Raw genomic sequence first — 21,382 nt, forward strand, 5'->3', positions numbered from 1 at the left:
ACCAAACATTTTACTGAATAAGGAGCAAGATGAGAAACCAAATTTTCCAATGTACCAGCCAACATCAGAGGTGTCAGCTTCCTTCCAAAATTAGGACAGTGCTCAGAACTTTGCAACTTACTTGTTTTATGTGGCAGTTTGCACCCTGAGTGTTTAGGCTGCTTTTAGAAATGAGGTGTAGTGTTCAACCTGGTGAGGACATTGCTGCAGAATAAAGCTGTCCTAGGCCTGCTCTGCACTGGGCTGGGGGCAGCCTTTGGCCACAGACACAGAACTCATATGGTCATTGCAGAGAAGTTGCTTTTGGAGTGGTTTGCTTTCACATCCTAGATCATAGAGTAATAGAATGGTTTGAGACCTTTAAAGGTCATCTAATCCAAGCCTCCCTGCAGTAAGCAGGGACATCTTCTACTAGATCAAGTTTCTCAGAGCCCCGTCCAATCTGACCTTGCATGTTTCCGGGGATGGGGCATCTACATGCAGTAGATGTCCAGAGCATTTCACCATTTTAAACCTCTTGGTTGCACTGAAACTGAGACACGAGGTGCTTCATTTTTTAAAAATCGTATTCTCATTATTGAGCCATGGGGCAATACGAGTAGCAGATAAGAAATTATAGAAGCACAGTTATGAGGTATTCTAGTAAGGCCTAAGCATATTCAGAAAATTAGAATAAGCTGCTCTTTTTATTGCAGCTTGTTGCAACAGTTACAGCTCTTTTCTTAGGGTTTCCTACTAGATCAGGTCATGAGAAGGTGGTACACCGTGGCTGTAGCCTCCTCTGCACAGCCAGGCTGCTTCCCATCTCCCTCTCTGCTGTTGGTGTGCAGCCTAACATAACATGACATGCATATGATGCAGCATGAAGCGCCCAGCGGGAGGGCGTTAACCGGCGAAAGTCGTGTTTATGTAATACAGCAGCACAAACAACCCTATTGCCTGGCTTTTTCCATCACATGGCTACAGCTGCTGCTGTTCATTTAATCCACTGACTGACAGTATGAGGTTTTCCCGGACTCACAGCACATTGCAAAAATGAATGCATTATGCAAAGATGTATTCCTTTTCCTTGCCATAATAGTACAAGTGCCACAGGAGCTAAGAAATCATTCCCTGGGCTCGTTATATTGTCTAGCAAGCGTCAACATCAGGCGTGCTTGGAAAAAAATCATCTAAACCATCCACAGTTGGGTCCGTCACCCATGGTTCTAATGGATGTGCACTATTATTTCCTAACAAAAATACATGAAAGACACCAGCAAAGTTAAAAGATGGTATTTATGCTTTCTTGGTGTAAGCAAAGTTCATTAGTTAAGCTGAAGGCATTAAATATATGATAAAATGTGGAGTTCTTTGTTGGGTAATGTACAGCATCAATTTACTTGCAAATAAAATAACACAGAGTCTGAAAAATGGCACCCCCATGGAGAATGTCTGGGAAAGTGAACTGATGTGATGCCTGATCTTCACAAAAAGGCAGTGGAATGTTGGAAATACATTTTCATTTCTCCAGCTCTACAAAAACCATAGTGTCACCTGTATTTGTAAAGTGTCCCCCAGGAATTGGATGCAACACCAAGTACAGTACAGCCTAAACCAAAGAGGGAGTAGAAGGAGCCTTGTGGTGTTTTTTGCAAAATGGAGCTGGGGTGAATCCTGCTATGATCTCTGCCAGGGTGCCTCTGACAGCCTCAGAGCCTTTTTGTGTTGATTTGTCAATTCTTAAGCTGTCCCTCTGAGCTAAGTGAACTGAGATGTGTGATGGTGAGTTGTTATAAGGTTACCCCAGAGATCAGTGAAACCTGTTTGACCTCACATAGGACAACAGTTTGTTTAAAAATGCCTCAAGCATACTCAGATATGCAACTGTAGCTGCAGGTATTGAAAGCAGCCAAGGTCTCTGGAGATCTTTAGACCAGTAGTGCCTGTCTCAGTTCACTGTGGTACTTCACAATAGCGAGTCAAACACAGCATGGCACATGTTTGAACCCAACAGGTCCATCTCTTTTAAACCATCACAGTCCAGACTAACCCAAGGCAACACTGGCATCAATCATGGCAAGGGGGAGGCTCATGTTTGTCTAATCTGAATGGAGGTGAAGGAGGCTGGATAGTGACATCCTGCCTGTGCAGGGGAGATACCAACGGGGGGCTGATAGCAAGTCCACGCAGTTCAGCCCTTGCTCTCTTCTGCCTGGATTTCTTCTAGGAATACACAGTTTCCATTTATTCTTTATCCTTCCCCTGTCAGGAGGTGTTGGGATGTGGATACCTGCACGCAGTAGGTGTGACAGCAAGCTCACCAACACGCACATGGATGCTGTGGGAGCCTCTGGGCAGGTGTTGATTGCACACATCCATATTTGGAGAGGAGAAGGTGTTTCTCAGTGCCCCGTCCTTTGCCCCACCTCAGTTCTCTCCACCTTTGCAGTTGACAGATGTCCCTTCAGCAGTGCAGCCCCCAGCTTGATGTTACTGGGATAAGGGAACCTCACAGAGTTTTCAAATTGCTTATTTTCAGTAAACCACCTTGCTCATCACCTTGTGGTTTTAGCTGTAAAAACCAAAGTCCTACAAGAGTAAATGAACCCAAGTCTATGTACTCACAGCACCTGCCTTTCCATTTCTGGCCAAGCTGTCCTATATAGCTGTGCTAAAAGTGTATTTCATGCCAAGCTTCCTGAGGTTTGCCTTATTTAACAAGATGGCCACAGACATGCTGAAGTCAGGGATTGTAAGTAAGCCTAATTACCTTGTCACTGCCTTTTAGTTCACTTTGTGCCTTCATGCCAGGGCACTAAAATACACCCTTTTTGATACCCTCAACAGTCAGTGTGGAATTACAAGTTTTTATTAATGTTTCTGCATTGTAAGAAAACCACTGTTTAATCATCACTGCTATTAAATTTTAAAATCTGGTGAGAACTAGAGGATAGAGCTCTAAATTCTATGAGCATTTCTGGTTTCTAATCCAAGTATCTAGTTCCTCACTGTACTGTTTACTCCTGCAGTGGTATGTCCGACCAAAGTGGGACAATCACAGAGCTCAGAATGCAGCACATATCTGAAAAACTGCATTAGCAGCATCTGTGCATTTTTTTACTGCACTATCCCATTACTTATTTTAGTTAAAATTAATAACAATTCCCATTAATATATTTTTTTACTTTATAAGAAAAATCAGATACATGTCTTGACCTTCTCCTAAGGCCAGCAATTTGGTACTTGTTGGAGGGTTTGGTTGGCTCTCACCTGCAAGTCCCAAAGCAATAAGTGTTCTATCTCATCCTTCAGTGTATTTTTCTTCTCATGACTAGTTCTTAATTTTTTTTTCCCACTAGTAAACTTGAATTTTACTTTCCTTTGTCTCACCCAGTTCTCCTCTGTATAGCCTCCTTTCAAAATGATTTTTTCCACTCCTCAGTGTGTTCCCCTACACATTCTCTGCCCTCTACCCAGCCAAATCGGTATTTTTGTGTTTGCCTTTTATCAGATGTCCTCCTTTTCACTCCTACCTCCATGGCTGTGCTGTATCCAGCTTTCTACAGTTCAGCAATGTTATGCCCATAAATTTGATGCTAAAACTGCCCTGCAGTGGCAGGTGGAGCCTCCTGTTTTGGCCCAGGCCATCCCCTCCACACATACACAAAATGTGGTGTTTGCACGCGAGGACACTCGACCTTGGGGTGTCCAAGGAGGGTTTGCTCAAGGGTCAGTGGGGAACCCATAGGGCTGGGTGGCTGGTTGTGTAGTTGGGAGAGAGCAGCTCCCAGGAGAGCTTTGAGCCAGGGGGCTGCCACCCGAGACCCCGCTGTTCACGGCAGTGTCTGCACTTGGGCCTCACGAGCTATGTTAAGGATCAGACCACAGTCTGCCAGCTGCTCTGGGATGTTATCCTATCCATGACTGTGCCATTCTTCAGCTTGTCTGCATAGTATCCAAGAAGGGGAAGAGACACTTGCTATTAAAAGCAGGCTTAGTTTGCATTAACTAGTCTCCTTTCTCTAATCTGCTTCATCAAGTACATCAACCCCCCACCGGCCACCCACGCCTGCCAGGAGACAATTTGGTTGGAGTTATGCCTGGACTGGTGGCATGCTCACATTTCTTCCTCCCAATCAAAATGTTTAACTACCGTGGTTATAATAACCTTTTTCCATATGAGGTGCTGCTGCCATTCATTGTAATGCCACTTCAGTCTCTGACTGAGCTCATTACTGGAAGGCAGCGTAAGATCTTTAGGCAATCACAGAAGGGAAAGCAGAACTGTGCTACTCGACCATGGAGAGATTGGAGAGACATGGAACATATCCCAGACAGCACTCTGTCCTTCCTAAGTGAGGAGCACGGTGGCAGGTTAAATTATCCACCCCATGTGAAGTACACCTCTGGCTCAAGGGTTGTCATGGGGTGCACACTCCTTCCTGCAATAAGCTGTCCTAGAATAGAAATACAGGCGTATTTTCCTGTAGCAGCAACAGAAGAGAGTGATGTTACGATGTTACCCACTTGGGTAGAAGATCACCTTTTACCTTTTACTTCATTTACATTTATTCTGCCCTTTAATCTCAAGTGTGTTTGCTGTCTGGGACAAATCCTATTTCAGATTTTCCAGCCTGAAATTGATAAGTATATCCAACAACCCCCTTGACCTTTGGAGGGGAAAGGAGGCTGCTTCTCAGTTTCCATGCTTCCTCTCCCCTCTCTTCCTTCCCTCCAGCAGTCTGTTGAAATAACCGGTGGCCCTGCTGTATCCCATGGAAGCCTGTGACCCGTAGAAGCTCATGTTCATGCCCAGAAGCATTGACTAAAAAGCCCAAACACAACGTGCTTGTGCAAAATTCATCTCCCCAGCCACCTGCCTTGCTCTATGACTGTGTTAAGGACTTAAGGCAGCAAGAGAAATTGAAGTCTGCTGAGAGTTTGCATGAGGGTACCAAACCCTGGAAAAGACAACAACATGGGAAGAGTGTGGGTAGCACCTGGGATGAAGTAAGGGTATAGATTGAAGGTGATCATCCTCACTGAAGTATCAGGAATGATGGCTGGAGGTTTCCAAAATCCCTGTATCTGTGAACAATTTCCATCTCCATGGTAACAAAACAAAAATAAAACCCACTGTTTCCTCTCTACGTGTCTCTGGAGGTGTCCCTTGTGGCTTTCCTGCCATATCTTCACCAGGATCAGGAGACTGTTTGCTCTGAACTTCTCCCTTCCTGAAAGAAACAGCAGAGATTTCTCTGTTCCTCTGTCTCAGACTTACCTGATATCAATTTATGAAATTGTAGCTAAAGACAAAAGAAGTAAAAAGACAACAGAAGATGTATTGAAAAATTGATGAGAATCAAACACGACTGCCTCTTCAAAAAAAAAGGAAGGAAAAGAATATCAGACTGTCTGCCTATTTGAAAAGAAAAAAAAGTCACTATAAAAATAACCAAGGGGTTTCCCTCTCATTCTTTATCAAAAAGGAATGTGAAGTCAGTGATTCAGTCCCCTGAGAAGTCGCTGTTTCTGCCTTGAGGGAGCCCCAGATAATTTCCCTGTGAGATTTGGGAGCTGAGTTCTTTTTTTTTTTTTTTCTCCTTAATGTGAGAGTTTCATTATCCTGCAAAACAGTGCTAGTCAGAGAAAAAAAATCAAGAAGATGTGATAATTAAATATGGAAAATTTCTGATGAGTTTCTTAAGTGGAAAAAATGTCACATATGCAAGTCTGATTTGGAAAGGGACATGAGCTGGGTTGTTAGGACAGATAAGTCCTTCTGATGAATTATAGTGGCTTAGTGGCACCGCAAAGAAACTGAATACTCCTTGTTCTATTTTCTGGATGAATTAGTTTCTTCCCATCTGTTCCCAAGGATCAGTGACATTTTCCTAATACAGCCTTGGTTTTTTGACATATGCCTGTAGATACTCAGCGTAATAGGAGCTCAGCTTTAACCCATACCATGTTTTGTCTGTTCTCTTGCCGGGTGCTGCACCTCTGTGCACACAACAACACAGAGCAGGATGAACTGAGCCAGGCCACCCCATGGCCATGCTGGGACAGAAGCAGACACCACCAAACCAGTCTTTTCATTCTAGTTTAACCAGTTCAAACCTCAGTTAAGGAGATTATCTCTCTTCTGGAGTTGTTCGTCAGCTTTTGTTTAACTCCTGTCAAATTAAATCTCTGTTAAATATTTAATGGAATAAGGTAGTTTTACAAGATCCTCAGGGTTACAACACATCACCCAGGAGGTTTAAGCCCATCTTTTTCTGTGTTCATAAAAGGACACAGTCATGGTGTTACAGATGTGGGAGGAACATATAAACCCCTTCAATGTTTTGTTGAGGCTGTTATCAGAGATGTAAGAGCATAGTAAAGATGATATCACAGCTCCTCTCCAGCTGCCTCCAGCTCCCTGCACTCAGGGAGGAGGTTGCAGGGGCTGAAGGCAGCAGGACGGTGTCCAGGGTGATTCTCTGTTGGAGATGCAACAAGGTTGGAGGACCAACCTTTTCTGAGCATATAAAAATGCAGATTCTGGAGAGGCTTTAACTTAACAGCTACACATGGAACAATTTTATGTGCCCCCTGACACCAGGATGAGCTGAAGGGCTTCGTCTCTTGCTTCTCGGTGAACTGGTTGTGAGGCTTATTTTAACCCAAAGCAAAGTATTTTCCTGCCTTTTGTTCCCAGACACAGCTGACTGGTTTCACAGAAATGTTGATTAAAAAAACTGCATCGCATCAAGACAGACACCATCATGAGATATTTCAGCCCAACTGGCTCATATTTAACAATGTGCATATGGCATGCTAGCAGAGTAAGGGACAGGCCAACTAATTAGATTAGAATTATTTTATTCAATAATTTATGATTAGTTTTACTAATATTTCTAATAATGCCACAGCTAACACAAGAATTTTAAAGCATCCTCAGAAAATCTGATTGAACTTGACTCAGGATAAGGGACTTGCTTAATTTCAAACTCCAACCTCACACAGTTTGTTGCTAAAACAGAGGACTGCTTGGAGATACACACACATCTGAAAATAAAAATGCAGGTGAATTTATGAGACAGATAAAGGCAAAAAAGAAATCGGGTCTCAGAAAATTTTCTGGATTATGCAACGTTCCCACACAAAAGCAGAATATAAAAGAGAATCAGCTATTGAATATTGGATATTATTGAAGAGGTCTCTGTGCTGTGGGTTTCTTCTGTACTTAGCTGCTGCACAGGCATGGGAAGCATCTGAGTTAAAGCTTGCAGCAATTCAAAATTCTGAAACAATTTGACATCTTAATTTCACGTGTACCAGAGGAGCTTTCATGGTGACTCAATTAGGTTTTGGGAGAGGATAATTGTGCTTTACCAGTTTAGAGGGAGGCACATACTGGGGGATGAAGAAGTGATGATCTTTAGAAGTGCCTTTGAGAACTTGGAAAGAGGAGAACAAAACTGGGAAAGGTTTCCTCATTTTTCTTTCCCTAGCTTTGGAGGTTTAGAGAAACGTGACTTATCTATAAATAAGGGGAATGTATAAATAAAAAAACGGTCTCCAAACCTGAGCCTAAAACTGATCTCAGTGTTGCTTTCCATTGACAGATAACAAATATGCTCCTGCAGTCACTCTCAATGGGTTCATCTTTATTCTTGGAGGAGCTTATGCACGAGCAACCACCATCTATGACCCAGAGAAAGGCAATATTAAAGCAGGTCCCAACATGAACCACTCCAGACAGTTCTGCAGGTGAGAAAAAACATTAAAACGGAATTACCGGTGCCTTAACATTTTCTGCTGATAAATAAGCTAATAAAAGTGAAGGGGAGAGGGGAAGGGAGGTGTGAACCATTTGGACTTTTTCCTCATCTCTTTTTTGCTTGTGTTCAGGGATACAGCGTTTCCCTAAGTGTACATCCAGGACCTTGCTATGGTTCATGTTTCTCCTCACATTCAGGCACAGTGGATCACGGGAAGGGATGTGTTTTGGGCTCCTCCAGTGACTACAGGAATGCTGTTTTCCTCAGTTCGCCTTGTGTAACTGGAGGATGATAAATATCTGCTGTAGTAGAGACCACCATAATGTGGAACATGTTTTTGCTAACTAGCTATAAGGTCCTTAAAAAAAAATACTGAGTAAGCATCACACACTGATATTAATCATTATTATTTATTAGGTGCTTTTGATTGCTTTTCGGGCTCACTTACCCGATCCCGGTCACAAACTGAACAAATTTCCCTAATTGGCTGACAAAAATAAAACTTGGCAGCCATTGCAAAGTACTGGCAGAACTTAAAGACCTTTTAAATAGTTTTACGTGGCTGCTGCTACAGAAAGACAGGCTTGTTTTGGGCTGTTACACAGGCCAGCCCCTGGCAGAGCAGATCCCTGTGCTGGGGACTGGTTGAGCTCTTGGTTTCCCTGGAAAAGCCACAGCTCGTCAGACAACGCTGCCACAGGCACCAAGTGAGGGTTTGTGGTCCATGTCTGATGCAGCAGCATCTCGAGGCACTGAGCAAAACCAGGACAGAGAGGATGTGCCAGGCAATGTCCAGACAAAACACTGGCTGGCGCTGGGAGGACTGGCGGCCATGGGGCAGCAGCAGGACCTGCATCTCCCAAAAGTTCAGCCAACAGCCCTGCTCCTTGCCTCAAGGGTGTCCCTGGCCCCCATCTTACTGTTCAAAAACACCTCCATGTTTTAACTTGTTGCATTTAACCTTTCGCTTTGGTGCATTCTCTGTTTTTCTCTTTTTGGTGTGGTTTGTTTTTTTTTTTTTTTCCTCATTTTCACCTTCTTTTCCCTAACTTTTATTAATTTAAGGGGAACCCTCTCTTGGCTGTTGGAGCAGATATTGCTGTAAGCAAAGGGGTCAGAGCAGCCAAGCTCCATCCCAAGCCAGCTCCATCCCAGTGGTTCTCTGCCATGTGCTCCTGTGCTAAGGGCGTGTCCTCCTAGTCCCTCTGCTCTAGCAGGAGGCAAAGGAGGATGAGGAGTGCAGTGCTCAGGCAGTATATAATGATATTTTTCTCCTGGAAACCAGAAATAATGTGTTCAGTGCAGCTCACGATTAGAGCCCTAAACTGTAAAATGAAACACGAGGGATTTGGACATCTGATACATTCCTACATCTTCCCGTGGAGAGGGATGAGTTGCTCTTCGAATATCTCTGTTTCGTAAAAAGTAACAAAAATCTTTTAAATGCAGTACAAGAGAAATTGCATGGCTGATTTCAACCAGGGGCTGTTGGCTGAAAACTTTCCAGGTTTCTAACGTGAAGGGACGCTTCGCTCTGCACCCTGAACGAGGGAATCCAGTGGGACACCTTGAGATGGACCAAGGAGAGTGAACCAGTGACTTAAAATTTACCTAGTGCTTACACACCATAATAAACTGGCTTTGCTTAAGTAAAATTTGCCACCCATCAGTAAAAAGTAACTTCAGAATTCTAAATGAATTTTTTTTTTAAAGCAATTGTGGACAGGAAACCTGGATTTATAGTGGAATAGTCACTGGAAAAGGAATAATCCAGTACATCCCAATTGGATGTCGTATTTAGGCACCATTTCAAACATTTTTGAATGTTCTGGGAACAGTCAAGGAAAAATATTTCAGCCTGAACAGGATGTAAAGCCTGTGACAAAACCTAAATAAATCAGTGTATACAGAAATGGGGAAAATGGGAGGTTAGCAGTTACAAATAGGTTAAAAACTGACTGCTTCTACAGGAGGCTGAGAGAACCAGTGAAATACTGAGGGATAATAGGAGTAAAAAAGAAAGGCGCTTAAGATCTTTGGGAATCCAGTTTATAATTTTAATCAGTTATAAAACCATTGCTGATGAGGTAGCACAGTGTAATACAGAGCAATTGGATGGTTATTTCTCATTTGTATTTGGAAGGGAGCAGGGAGGTTTGGTTCCATATTGTGCTGTGAGGAACCAAAAGCAGTCACTGTTGGCAGCAAGAGAAGATGTGAACTCAAAAACTAAGTTCTCAGACCCAGCAGCCCAGCTGTCTTAGACACAGGTGTCCTTAGAGACTCTGTTGAGAAGCTGATTGAGCCACTAGTGTTGATTTTTAATAACTTTTCGAGTTGAGGATGGATCAGGGCACTGCTAAAGTGACTCCGTATTTTGAAAAGGTGAAAAGGAGAATTTCAGTGCAGCAATTAATTTTGCAAAGTACCAGCATCAAGCTAAGTGGTCTCACTTAGCCTCATGTTGGTCCTCTGCAAAATAGCAGAGTGGTTAATTTGGGATTTCATCAACAAATAACTAGATGCTAATAAAATAATGAACAGCAATCAATGCACTTTTCCAGAAAAGGAGGCTTGTTAAACCAACCCGTAATAATAGAATCATTTAGGTTGGAAAAGACCTTTAAGGTCATGAAATCCAACCATAAACCTGACGCTGCCAAGACCACGAAAGGTATCAGGAAACCTGGTTCTTGGTTTTGGTTTTCAATACAACATGCCTGGCTGCTAAAGACAACTGTGACGCTGTAACATACTGCGATTTCTCCAAGGTATTTGGCTGGTATTATATGGAATTAACAAGGCACACAGTAGAGAGATTAAATCTGCTTCACTGACAGATCTCAAAATGTAGTTGTTAATGAGAAGATATCATTGAGCAAGGCCACTGGTAGCAAGCAGTGCTTCTTCTTCAGTGCTATTTACTATATCTACCAACAATCCAGGGAATAGAAATTCTCTCCAGATAAAGGCTGCAGGTGGCATAACGCTTGGTGGGTGAAAAACATTACAGAAGGAGCTATTTTAGCAGCTACCTGGATATCTCAGTTCAACAGTCTCAAGCTAGCAGTGGTGTTTTAAATACAAAGTATTACGTGGAGGAAGCACAATCTTAGCAGCCCTGCTCCCTTAGAAAGCCAGGCACTCAGAGGAGGACATAAAGGAGGTCACTCGCAGCTGCACAACATGAGCTCACCTTGCAGTGTGCTGGATCGAAGGTCAGTGCAGTATTGGATATATAATTCAAGCCTTAACACCAAAATGAAAACAAGTTGAACGTGGGCAGAGTGAGTGCTGCTGCATCCGGTGCCGGCGAGACAGATGCAGGTCTTGAGTCCTGCATCAATATGTGGGGATATCAGCAGAAGTTCAAAGGGAAGCTTTGCCAAAATGACCCTGGGGTTGAAAATCAGACCTTTGACATGAAATTCAAGGAGTTCATCAAAGGAGGGCTGAGAGGTGACTTGTTCACTGGGAGCAAGTGGAAAAGCTTTCAGTCTTGCAGACAAAGGTACAGCAGGTTACAGGGACTGCAAAGTCAAGTTACATATCTTGGCCTTGAAGTGAAACACTTTCCCAACAGCAAGGATAATTACATAGAGAACCAGCAAGGGAGGGGGTGAACTCACCAACACTCGATGTTTTTAAGAGGAGATTAGATACATTTGCAAGAGAGATGCTGCCTGGGGAAATGTCCCTGGCCTGCGTATACACAGGCTCAGGTTAACTAAGCTTAGAGGTCCCTTCTGACCTTAGCCTATGAATCTATAAATTCCTCATTCCCCTCATTAGCATGGATCACAGAAAACATGGTTTAAAAGCAGCAACATAAACAACTAAAAAATTAACTGCATGCTATTGATCTCCTCTCACCAGGAATCACTCGATACCGAATTTGCTGAGAAAAAATTTTGACCGCATCACTTTTTTTTTTTTTATCTGCTTTGTTTCTTCATGTTAGTAATAAGGGAGCATGATGGCCTCGAGCACAGGGAAAAGAAATGTGTGTGACATTCCCTGCTTGTGAAAAATTAAAGGTCTGTTCAAATGGTTTTAATATCAAGTTAAATTACTTTTAATGAAAAATGAAAAATAAATGGTTTGGGTCTCCAGCTCATAATCAACAGAAGAGCAAATTGAGCATCATTTTCAGATTAAGCCCAGCCTGATGGAAGTCAATAAGAAATTCATGCTGACCTAGAATTAACCCTTTGAAGGATGGTGCTAAATGGCTAAAGAGCTGTAATAGTCCTGAAGCATTTTAAAATTCACTGAGAGTTCACACACAGGTCTGGAACATCTTCTACACAACAGGTGAGGGTAAGGGAAATATTTGACTTTTCCGAAATATCATGCAAATATGAGCTGTTTGCCACATGCACCCCATCTCAGTTTGGCAGCCCCTGTTCATTTGCAGGATCTTTGGATGGCAAACAGCAGCCAACAGGTATGAAGAGCTGGGATGATCACATCTTGCTCTGCCAGACCCCTCCCTCCAAAATGACTTGCTAACATGTCCCTCCCCACCAGCGTGGCAAGGCCTCCCTTTGCAGGCAGGCGTTCTCCCTTCCTGCAGTGCCCTTCAAGGGTTTATTTTTCCACAGGCAAAAAGAATACCAAATGCGTTCCTGTGAATGATTAAAAATTCCATATTCTGCTTGCTTAGGATGCAGGCAGAGTACAAACAGTCTTGCGCTGCAGAGAGCCTCCACGGGGCAACAGCGGCAGCGTGGTGGTGCCAGCAATAATTCCAGAGGAGCTAATTTAGTACCAGCAATTCCCAACAGACACCAGAAAAGCATTTTCTTCCTCCTCCTCTGACTGCTAACCAGTAAGATTTATTAGATGGTTCTGCCGAATGGAAATCTTTAATAAAACTTTGACTCAAGCTGAACAGCACAAAACCAGGGTCAGTTTGTGGATTATTCCTCCCCCCCCCTTCTTTTCAAATAAGGCCTTGTTCTTGAACACCAAAGCCTGATGCTTCCTGTGCTGAACTGCCAGGCATTGTTAATGTATAGCACCAGCCACAGTCTCCCCCAGCTGGCTCCTTTCCTCGTTGCTAAGTTCCTGGTAACTCCAGGCACTGGAAGGAGTTAGAGCACAGCTTGTTTGGATGGATATTCCCAGGTGAAGCTATTACAGAGCAGGGTTCCTTAATGGCTGCTCGCTTCCGGAGCCCACAGACACTATCTGAACGTGGTCTGTTCAGCCAGCAGCATTTGCAGCTGGTCTGGAAGGGAAAACCAAAATTTTCCAGCATACCTGGAAGGAGATGTGTGTGTGGGACTGCACTCCACGGACAGTGGATGAGAACTGCAGCGCCAGACTACTGGCAATAATTTCTGTAGGAGCTGAGGACATGAAGGATTTTGGTGGGCATTAAAGCATGACTGATACAGACAGAGCTGTCGGGGCCATTACTGATGTGCTGTGGACTTTGGAATAAAACATTGCTGGTTTTCAGCAACAAGTAACGATGCCACGTGATGGTTTTGGATCATTAGCAAGCGAAAGTGCTCACAGAGTAGGGGAGAACGTAACTGGAGCTTGGCCAAAACACCCACACTAATAATCCTGCTCCAAGAAGGGGCATGATATCCTCCTAATTGACCATGACTAATCTGGACCCTCGTTTATCTGTCTCATTGTAAAGATGACACCTCTGGCAGCACAGCACGGCCACCCGAGCTCAGCCTTCTCAGACGTAACAACCTGGCTGCCACCCCGGCTGCTAAAGAGCCCCAGAGCCTGTCAGCACAGCCACCAGCTCAGGACAGTTTGGCACCCAACCTCCTCCACTCACAGAGACACCAGCAGTGCCTTTGTGTCGACACCAAAAACCGCTGTGCAAGTGCCTCGAAAAGGTTCCTGGTTTAAACAAGAGCTTAAGGAGCTGTGCCTGACACCGCACAGAGCCAGGTCCCACAGGGGCTGGTACCCCAGAGGGCTCCCTGATCCTAAAGCCTGCTCCACCCAGCTGATGAGCATCACAGAATCACAGAACATCCGGAGTTGGAAGGGACCCACAAGGATCATCAAGTCCAACTCCTGGCCCTGCACAAGGCAACCCCAAGAATCACACCAGCATCGTTCAGTAAAGCCCTCCTGTAATCTTAGGGCAGGAAGGAAATTCATCCACTAATAAATGCAGGGGGATTTTGCTTTCTGTTGTTTTTTTGTTGTGTTTTTGTTTTTTTTTTTTTTTTGTTTTGTTTTGTTTTTTTTTTACTTCTTTTAACCCGATCCTGTATCTACCTATGTGATATTTAGTAAAACTTACAGAATTGTTCCAAATAAATGTGTGTTTGTGCACACATAGTCAGGAGTGAGGAGGAGGAAGAAGAGCACTGTTTGAGGCCTCAGAAGATACCAAGTTTCAGGAAGTCAGTACAACACAGTAATTCAGCCATTCCAAATTTTCTACAATTTCAGACATTACAAGAAAGGATTTTTTTAAAATTATTTTTTAACTCTTCCTGATAAGGCTGATGTGATGTTTAGGGCTCAGCAGGAAATTCTAAAACAATAATAAACAAAATTGAAAAATATTTCTGGTAGTCCCCCTGCTTGGTGCTATATTCAGCCATCATGACTGGGAGAGGGAAGTCCTGGAGCAGGAGTGCTCAGGCACTCATCTCTCAAACACTAAAGAGAGAAAGACATCCTCTGCCTTGGGTTGCTTCCAAATTACTGCCCATCAGGAGATTTTCATCCACTGGACTCAGCACTTGTCAGGCTGCACAAGAACCAGTGTCCACTTCTGGTCCCCACAGTTCAAAAAAGACAGACAGACTGGAGGGGGTCCAAAGGAGGGTCACAAAGATGATCAAAGGGTGAGAAGAGCCCATCTGATGAGGAAAGACTCAAGGAGTTGGGTCTTTTCTCCCTGGAGAGGAGAAGGCTTAGGGGAAACCTCACAGAGTATTCCAGCACTTAAAGGGTGACTACAAGGAAGCCTCAAAGCTCTCTCTGGGCAAGGAGCCACAGGGAGAAGACAAGGGGCAACATTACAAGTTTCACCAGGAAAAGCCACATCTTGATGTAACAATTTTTTACAGCAAGATCAATCATTCCCTGGAACCACCTCTCCAGGGATGTGGTGGAGTCCCCTTCACCAAAGGTTTTCAAGATATGATTGGACAGAATGCTAAATAACTTCATCTGGTGTCCCTTTCCCACAAAAGATTGGACCAGATGATCTTTTAAGGGCCCTTCTAAGTTGGCTGTGATTTTAGGCTTCATTGGTTTGATTTGCCCATTAAGTCCTTTAACAGGCAGCTGTCAGAGAGGAATCCTCTCTGTTGTTTGCCCAGGCTGGGCAAGGAATGCAAGGTGGATAGGCAGGGAAGAGATGTAAAGAGTGTTTAGATGTTCACAAGCACACCCATCATAGACAACCAGGTCCCCACCAGCCCTTGGCACACCTCAGCCTCACTGGGATTTTCCTAGGAGTGTGATTCATAGCTCCATGGAGGTCAGCAGATGGACCAGACTAGCAGTGTCAGTGTCAGGGGATAGTCACAGTGTGATCCTGTGACACTGTGTGTGGTTTGGGAAATGAGGGACACCCTGGCACCTCAGGTGAACCAGCCCTGGGGCAGGAGAAGCCTCTCCAGCAGACAGCAGTAATTACCTGCCAAGTAGAAAGTCAGGTCATTAGCCTGCAGGGTAATAATTTGCTGAAATGTATTTTCCTGGAAGGAGTGGCTGAAGTGACCTCCATTTTGATACCAATTACCTTCACCCTGGGAGTTCTGCCAGAGAGGTGGAGGTCTGGCTGTTCCTCGGCTGGGGAAGTCAATGCCCCAAAGCCACCAGAGGGTTTGTGTCCCCACAGCAAGGCTCTGTGGCACGGAGCTTCCTTCCTTCCTTCCCAGGCTCTGACAGCCTGTAATCATTTCATCTCTCAGGATTAATGGCACCGAGCAATAAACTCACATCCTAATTATTGTAATTATTTCTTTCTTTGTATGTCAGCCTTGGTAACGATGTTTTTACAGCTGATGGGATGGAAGGGAGGGGATAAAAGAAATATTGTCACATTAATGAAGAAAGAGCAATTCTACTCACTTTCCTCAAGGTTTTAGAGCCCACTTGAGTTTCCTATTCCCTAAGGTCCCAGAAATAAGAAGTGATTGTCCTAATACTGCAAAGTAGCAGCAATCTAGGACTAAATTCCTAATTATCTTAAGCACCTACCTGCCACTTCAGCCCCAGAGATGACTGAATGTCTTCAAAGTCCCCTGCACGTGTAAGTACCTGCTGCAGACTCAGAACTGTCCATTCCTCCGTAGCAGGAACAGCTCCCCACTTTGCTTAACCTCAGGCATGACTCACAAGCCAAGTGTTGTGCCAGTCCCATCTATGGGAATTGCATATGGAGGGGGCAGAAGCTCCTCTAATGACCACGTAAAATTCATACAGTCTTCCAGAGCATGGAATTTCTTCCCCAACATATTAGCACCATGATGGGGAGCTACAGAACTGAGGTGCTTGTCCCATCTGCTGGGCAGGAATTTCTTCCAGTGCTGGAGAACAAGAGCAATGTTTCCCCACCCACTGTAACCCCAAATCCAGAGTCTGGGCTGGGGAGAAAACCAAACCCGATCATTTTGGGAAGGTGTGCTTGGCTACTGAGCTGCTCTGCGGCGGCAGCTGCTCTGGCTCAGAGGAGCTGCTACTGAACATGCCACAGAGGAGACTTAACTAGATGAGAAGTGGGTGGCTAAAATACTACATGAAACACAAACAGCAATCACTACCCCATGGCCTCATCTCTAAACTCTCATCCTGCTGGTTTCAGCAGCCTCTCCACCAGATCGGGGCTGTGGAGCTTGAGGTGGGACCATTGTCCCCCTCCTCAGACTGGGTTTTGCAACCTGTAATTCCCAGCCTGTCTTGCTTCTGAATAGTAACTCGTTCCAGGACAGAAAATGGGCTTCTCACTCCTCAGCAACTATCCTGAGTCCAAAACTCTGGTTTAATGTGCACATTTGTCTGATTTAATGTGTTGGCCACCTGTGCCTCCTCCTTGCCATAGGGACTGAGTCTTGGCAGGAGTTCCTGCTGGGCAGTGCCTCTCCACCACCAGCCCTGGTTCTTTTGGAAGAGGGCTCCTTCTCTTTCAAAGCCATCTTTCAGGATGACACTTGCTTTACTCAAGTCCTTATTCTTCCCCATTTCTCCCTGACGTTTCAAAAATAATTACCAGTGGTTCAGTAAGTTCATTAGCAAACTCCCTTAGGACTCTGGGCTATGTATCATCCAGCCCTGCTGATTTGTGGATAGGTTCTAATCAAGTGTTTCAAGTCTCTCTCTCCTTCCTCCTCCTTTCAGATTAACAGTTATTTTGACAAGATTCTCATTATTTCCTATTTCCTTGTGGTACCCAGGGACTAGGCTTATTTGAGTCCTCACTGTTGTCATTGTGAGTTTATTTTTAACCTCAGGCTCTGCTTCTCCACAAGGACATCAGAGTCCTGTGTTCTTCAGAAGCACATGGCTTTGTCAGTGCCATTTTAGTCTCAGTTTGTCCTCTGTCTTCCAGCGCTCTCTGGCTTTTGCCGTTACTACTTTATATCCTTCTTCTTCCCCCTGCTCCAAAATCAGCCATAAGAAATTACTTTGCTTTTACCAAGCCTAGAGGATCACTACCCTTGTTAGATCTAGGCCACCTTCTTGGCTGCAATTAATTTAGCATTTTCCCCTCCCTCCTTTCCCCCTGCTATCCTTTGGCGTGCACACACTCTCCCGAGCCTCCATTTTCCTTCCCAACACAGTCATCCACCACCTCAAAAGGAACCCAGCCACCAGAAAAGCCAGCACCAACGCTATCCAGCTTAACATCTTTCAATCAACTTGGAGGGTAAATTTAGGCTCCCCAGCAGAAAAAAGCAGGGGCACCTCTCCTTTTGGGTCGTCCCCCACACCATGCAATGGGACAGCAGCACAGAGCACGGGGCAGCCCTGCGAAGGCTTTTCCCACCCAGCTGCCTCTGTCATCCTTCTGCCATTTCCAAGTGCACACAGCAGTCCCTCCCTGTCCATCTTCATTAGCCCAAAGCCAGTGTCCTGCCCTGTGCAGGACTGCTAAGGAGGATGAGGCATTAAAAGTGGAAGGAAGAGGAAGAGATGAGGCCAAGGGGTAATTTTTCTTTCAAATACTTTCCCTACCCGTGCACCTTCCCTCCTACCAAAGAGCCTGTGGAGCACGGGATTAGCCCAGCCCCGTTATTCCCAATTTACAAGAGATATCTGAAGTCAAACACTTCCACTTTAAAAAAGCAGTAAGGTTTTTTATCTTCTTTAGATGCCAACATATATCTATCTCCCTTGCCATTCCCTCATCTGCACATGCCCAGCCATCAGACCTGTGCACCCTGGGTTCACTTTCCCCTGGACACCACAGCTCGGGGGTGTACAAGGACGAGTCACTGGGACCTCCAGGCTCCCATGGAAGCATCTGAAGCAACAGAATGTAGTTTGAAGAGGGTTTATTCACCCATTTTGCAGCATTCATTGATAATTAAAGGAGTAACTTGAAGCAAGGCCTTATTCCACCCAAGGAGGCAGGGACCCCAAATTGCTTGGGTTGTTTTTTGCGTGTGCACAGTATTACAGGGATACATCGTCCTGCTGCTTTTGCTGCAGATCCCATATGTGGGCTGGAGAAACATCTTACCTGGATGTATTTCTGTTGTTTAGAGTAGACACAACATTTGCCTACCTGGCAGGAACACAAAAAGGATTAATTCTGGGGAGAGAAAGGGAGAGGAAAAAGAAATGCTCACACATCTTTATATAGATAAGAATAAAAGGTGTATTCATTGTTTACCCCTTCTTACAAAAGACTGGATTTGTTTTGAGCCTAAAAAGGAAATTGTTCAGTAGGACCACAAACTAAAACTTTTTTTTTTTTTAAATAAAACACAGCGCTGTGGTTCTGGATGGAAAAATCTACGCCACTGGTGGGATCGTCAGCAGCGAAGGACCTGCCCTGGGGAACATGGAAGCCTATGACCCTAAAACAAACACATGGACACTTCTACCAAATATGCCCTGCCCTGTTTTTCGACACGGCTGCGTAGCAATCAAGAAGTACATCCAGAGCGGCTGATGTTCCCCAGGAGTTGGATGGAGAACTGTTTGTACCTGTTGAAAGCAGGCAAGAGGAACACTATTACTTAAGGAACAAAAGCAGCAAAGCCAGCCAGTGAACATATTGCTCTAAAGTCCTGAATAGTGTCTACATTGAATGTAGAAAAATCATCCTCACCTTTTGGTGAACAAGGAGCAGAGAGCTCCGTGCTATGTAAGATATTGTAACTTAATAATGCAAGGGTGTCACTAGATGTTATAGTGGCACTTGTTCTGGACATCGGCTTTTGGTCAACCCAGGTGCAATAGAATTTCTCATATTTTTTAAGCTGGGGAAGAGAGGAAAATAATCTGCATTTTACTTTAGAGCTCAAGCTTGATTCTTAAAATAACCATGCAGGTTAGTTTTACTATTACACTTTAGGCATCAATCTATTGGAACGGTCAAAGTGTCCTTATCACTTTGATTCCTACATTTGTTTTTAACAAATACATGTTTTTCAATACCAATGACTGAGAGAAATCTTGTGTGACAGATGGCTTATGTTGATGTCAGTCTTCCATCAGATCAAACACTTCTTTCAGTTCCCTAGAGAGGAGCCCAGATGGGGGGTGAGGTGGGGACTGGGGAGAAGAAGAAGAGCCATTGGTAATAAATTCCATGTAAAATGATTTTAAAAGGTCTGTTGGGCTGAATGAGTTTCTGCTCCAGGTGCTGCTGGTGTGGGCACATGTGGCTGTGCCCACGGGGGGGGCGGGGGGGCTCCTAAACCTTCTCCTCCCGGTTTCTGCTGATGCACTTGGCAGTGTTGATTCCCAAAATGGAAAAGGAATCGATTCCAGAGGTGTTCTCCTGATAAACCCACTCTTCACTTCTGGCTGGAATCACAGTAAAACGCACAGCGTAGCGTGGGTTTTCCACATTTTCATCAAACAGAGAAGACGCCTCCTGTGGCTACACACTCGTTTTGGCTCTCAACCAAAATTCCTTATGTTGGGATACATGCCACTATTTTTTATGTAAAGTCTGAGAAGTTTTTTGTTTTACTTTATTTTTCAAGTTCCCCACTCGGTGTGAAAACCTTTTAATTCTCTTATTTACAGATTTTAAATACATGAGTTTAAAGCCCGTGGTAGAAAATTGCATAGACTTAAGCCCAGTGTAAGAGACTTCAAATTATTACTATGTAGAGTTGTAAGTATATGCACAGCACAGGGGTTATATTTTTATATATATTAAAATATTGTCTATCCAGAGAGCATTGTGATGTGGAAATTCTTTATAAATTTATACATAAAACGATCGAATGGGAGATGGACTGGGTAACACAGAGGGGGCAGGGGAAAGAATCTTAAAATTCACCAACAGGAAGCAACCCCAAGCTAAGGATTGTCTGATTTCTTTCCAAGGAGAGGGAGAAAAAAGTTGCCATACTTGCCTTTGCAGACTCAAATCCCAAACGCCATGCCAGTAATTCAAGAAGGAGGGTCCTGTACAGGGCACGGGTGAGATCTCGCATTCAAAATCTAGTTGAGTTTCATACCAAATACAGTAGCCTTTTTATACAGAGGGAGGTCTGCGTACAGCTTCGGGGAAATCAATGCAGATGGTTAGCTAATCATCTTATTTTATTAATAATCATTTATAAAATAAAAGAAAAAAATTTGTATCTTGCAGTATTTAAAGAATAAGTGCTCGAGTCAGCTGAGTCAAGCTATAAGGTGACTCAAGTCTCTCATTTTGACAGTGAGGTTCCAGCCTTTGTTATGCAGTTGTTTTATTTATTCTTTAAAGAAAAGAAAAAAATAATAAGCACAACAAAATTATATACTAGTATGTCATTTAAAGTATTTATGTCAAACAGGGTGCAAGTGTGAACCTAAAGATTGGAGCACAAGTTTCTAACTGCCTGGGGCAGGACTAATTTTAGTGTTGGTGTGTGTCTACCTCCAAAGGAGGTGCTACCTGTCAACAAGACCGAAACATATTCGACATTTCCAATTTAGCTTATTTCTTCATTTCTCACACTGGAACAAAACTGGCTATTTCTGTGAATAATATTAAAAACAGGGTTATCTGTAATGGTATTGTATATAGTTTATGTTTACTGTTAAGTTCTTGTTATATTATAATAAATATATTTATAGATCTAGATTCAGCATCCAGATTGGATTAATTTTGTCATGACTGATCAAGGAACAACATTGCACAAATGGGGACTTCATGTTTCATCCCAGCCATGGATGAAAATGTGTTCATTCCATCCAACTAGCTTCTCTTACAAATCCAAAAATTTATTGCTAATACTTAAATGCTCAGTAGCTTCCAAAGTACTTCCATTCTCCTTTTGGAAAAAATTCTTAGAAGTAGTTTTAGATTTTATTCAGCAAGACTGTTTCTTCATCTATTTTCCCAAACGTACTATTAAGTAAAGAACAGAAGGGCTCAAGATAGTTTAGGAAACTATCTTGGAAAAAAAAAAAAACCTGATAAACAGCTTTTTTACTTTCTTTTCTAAATGAAAATTGGG

At 43.7% G+C, this 21,382-nt stretch overlaps 1 protein-coding gene across 6 annotated transcripts in view; it reads left to right on the forward strand.

The window, feature by feature from the left end:
* KLHL29 (kelch like family member 29) overlaps window positions 1-21,006 on the forward strand; it is a 391,804-nt gene extending 370,798 nt beyond the window's left edge. For 5 of the 6 annotated variants that reach the window (XM_027897467.1, XM_027897468.1, XM_027897463.1 and 2 more), the window contains 2 exons: window positions 7,596-7,740; window positions 18,687-21,006. In XM_027897467.1, coding sequence (XP_027753268.1) covers window positions 7,596-7,740; window positions 18,687-18,870 — 329 coding nt within the window. In that variant the 3' untranslated portion in view covers window positions 18,871-21,006. The remainder of the gene's footprint in view (window positions 1-7,595; window positions 7,741-18,686) is intronic. The other variant, XM_027897464.1, reaches the window with a different exon arrangement.
* The last annotated feature ends 376 nt before the right edge of the window (window positions 21,007-21,382 follow it).

The sequence above is a fragment of the Empidonax traillii genome, unplaced genomic scaffold (assembly GCF_003031625.1).
Source record: "Empidonax traillii isolate 1590-97213 ecotype Southwest subspecies unplaced genomic scaffold, ASM303162v1 scaffold543:size1229247, whole genome shotgun sequence".
NCBI lineage: Eukaryota > Metazoa > Chordata > Aves > Passeriformes > Tyrannidae > Empidonax > Empidonax traillii.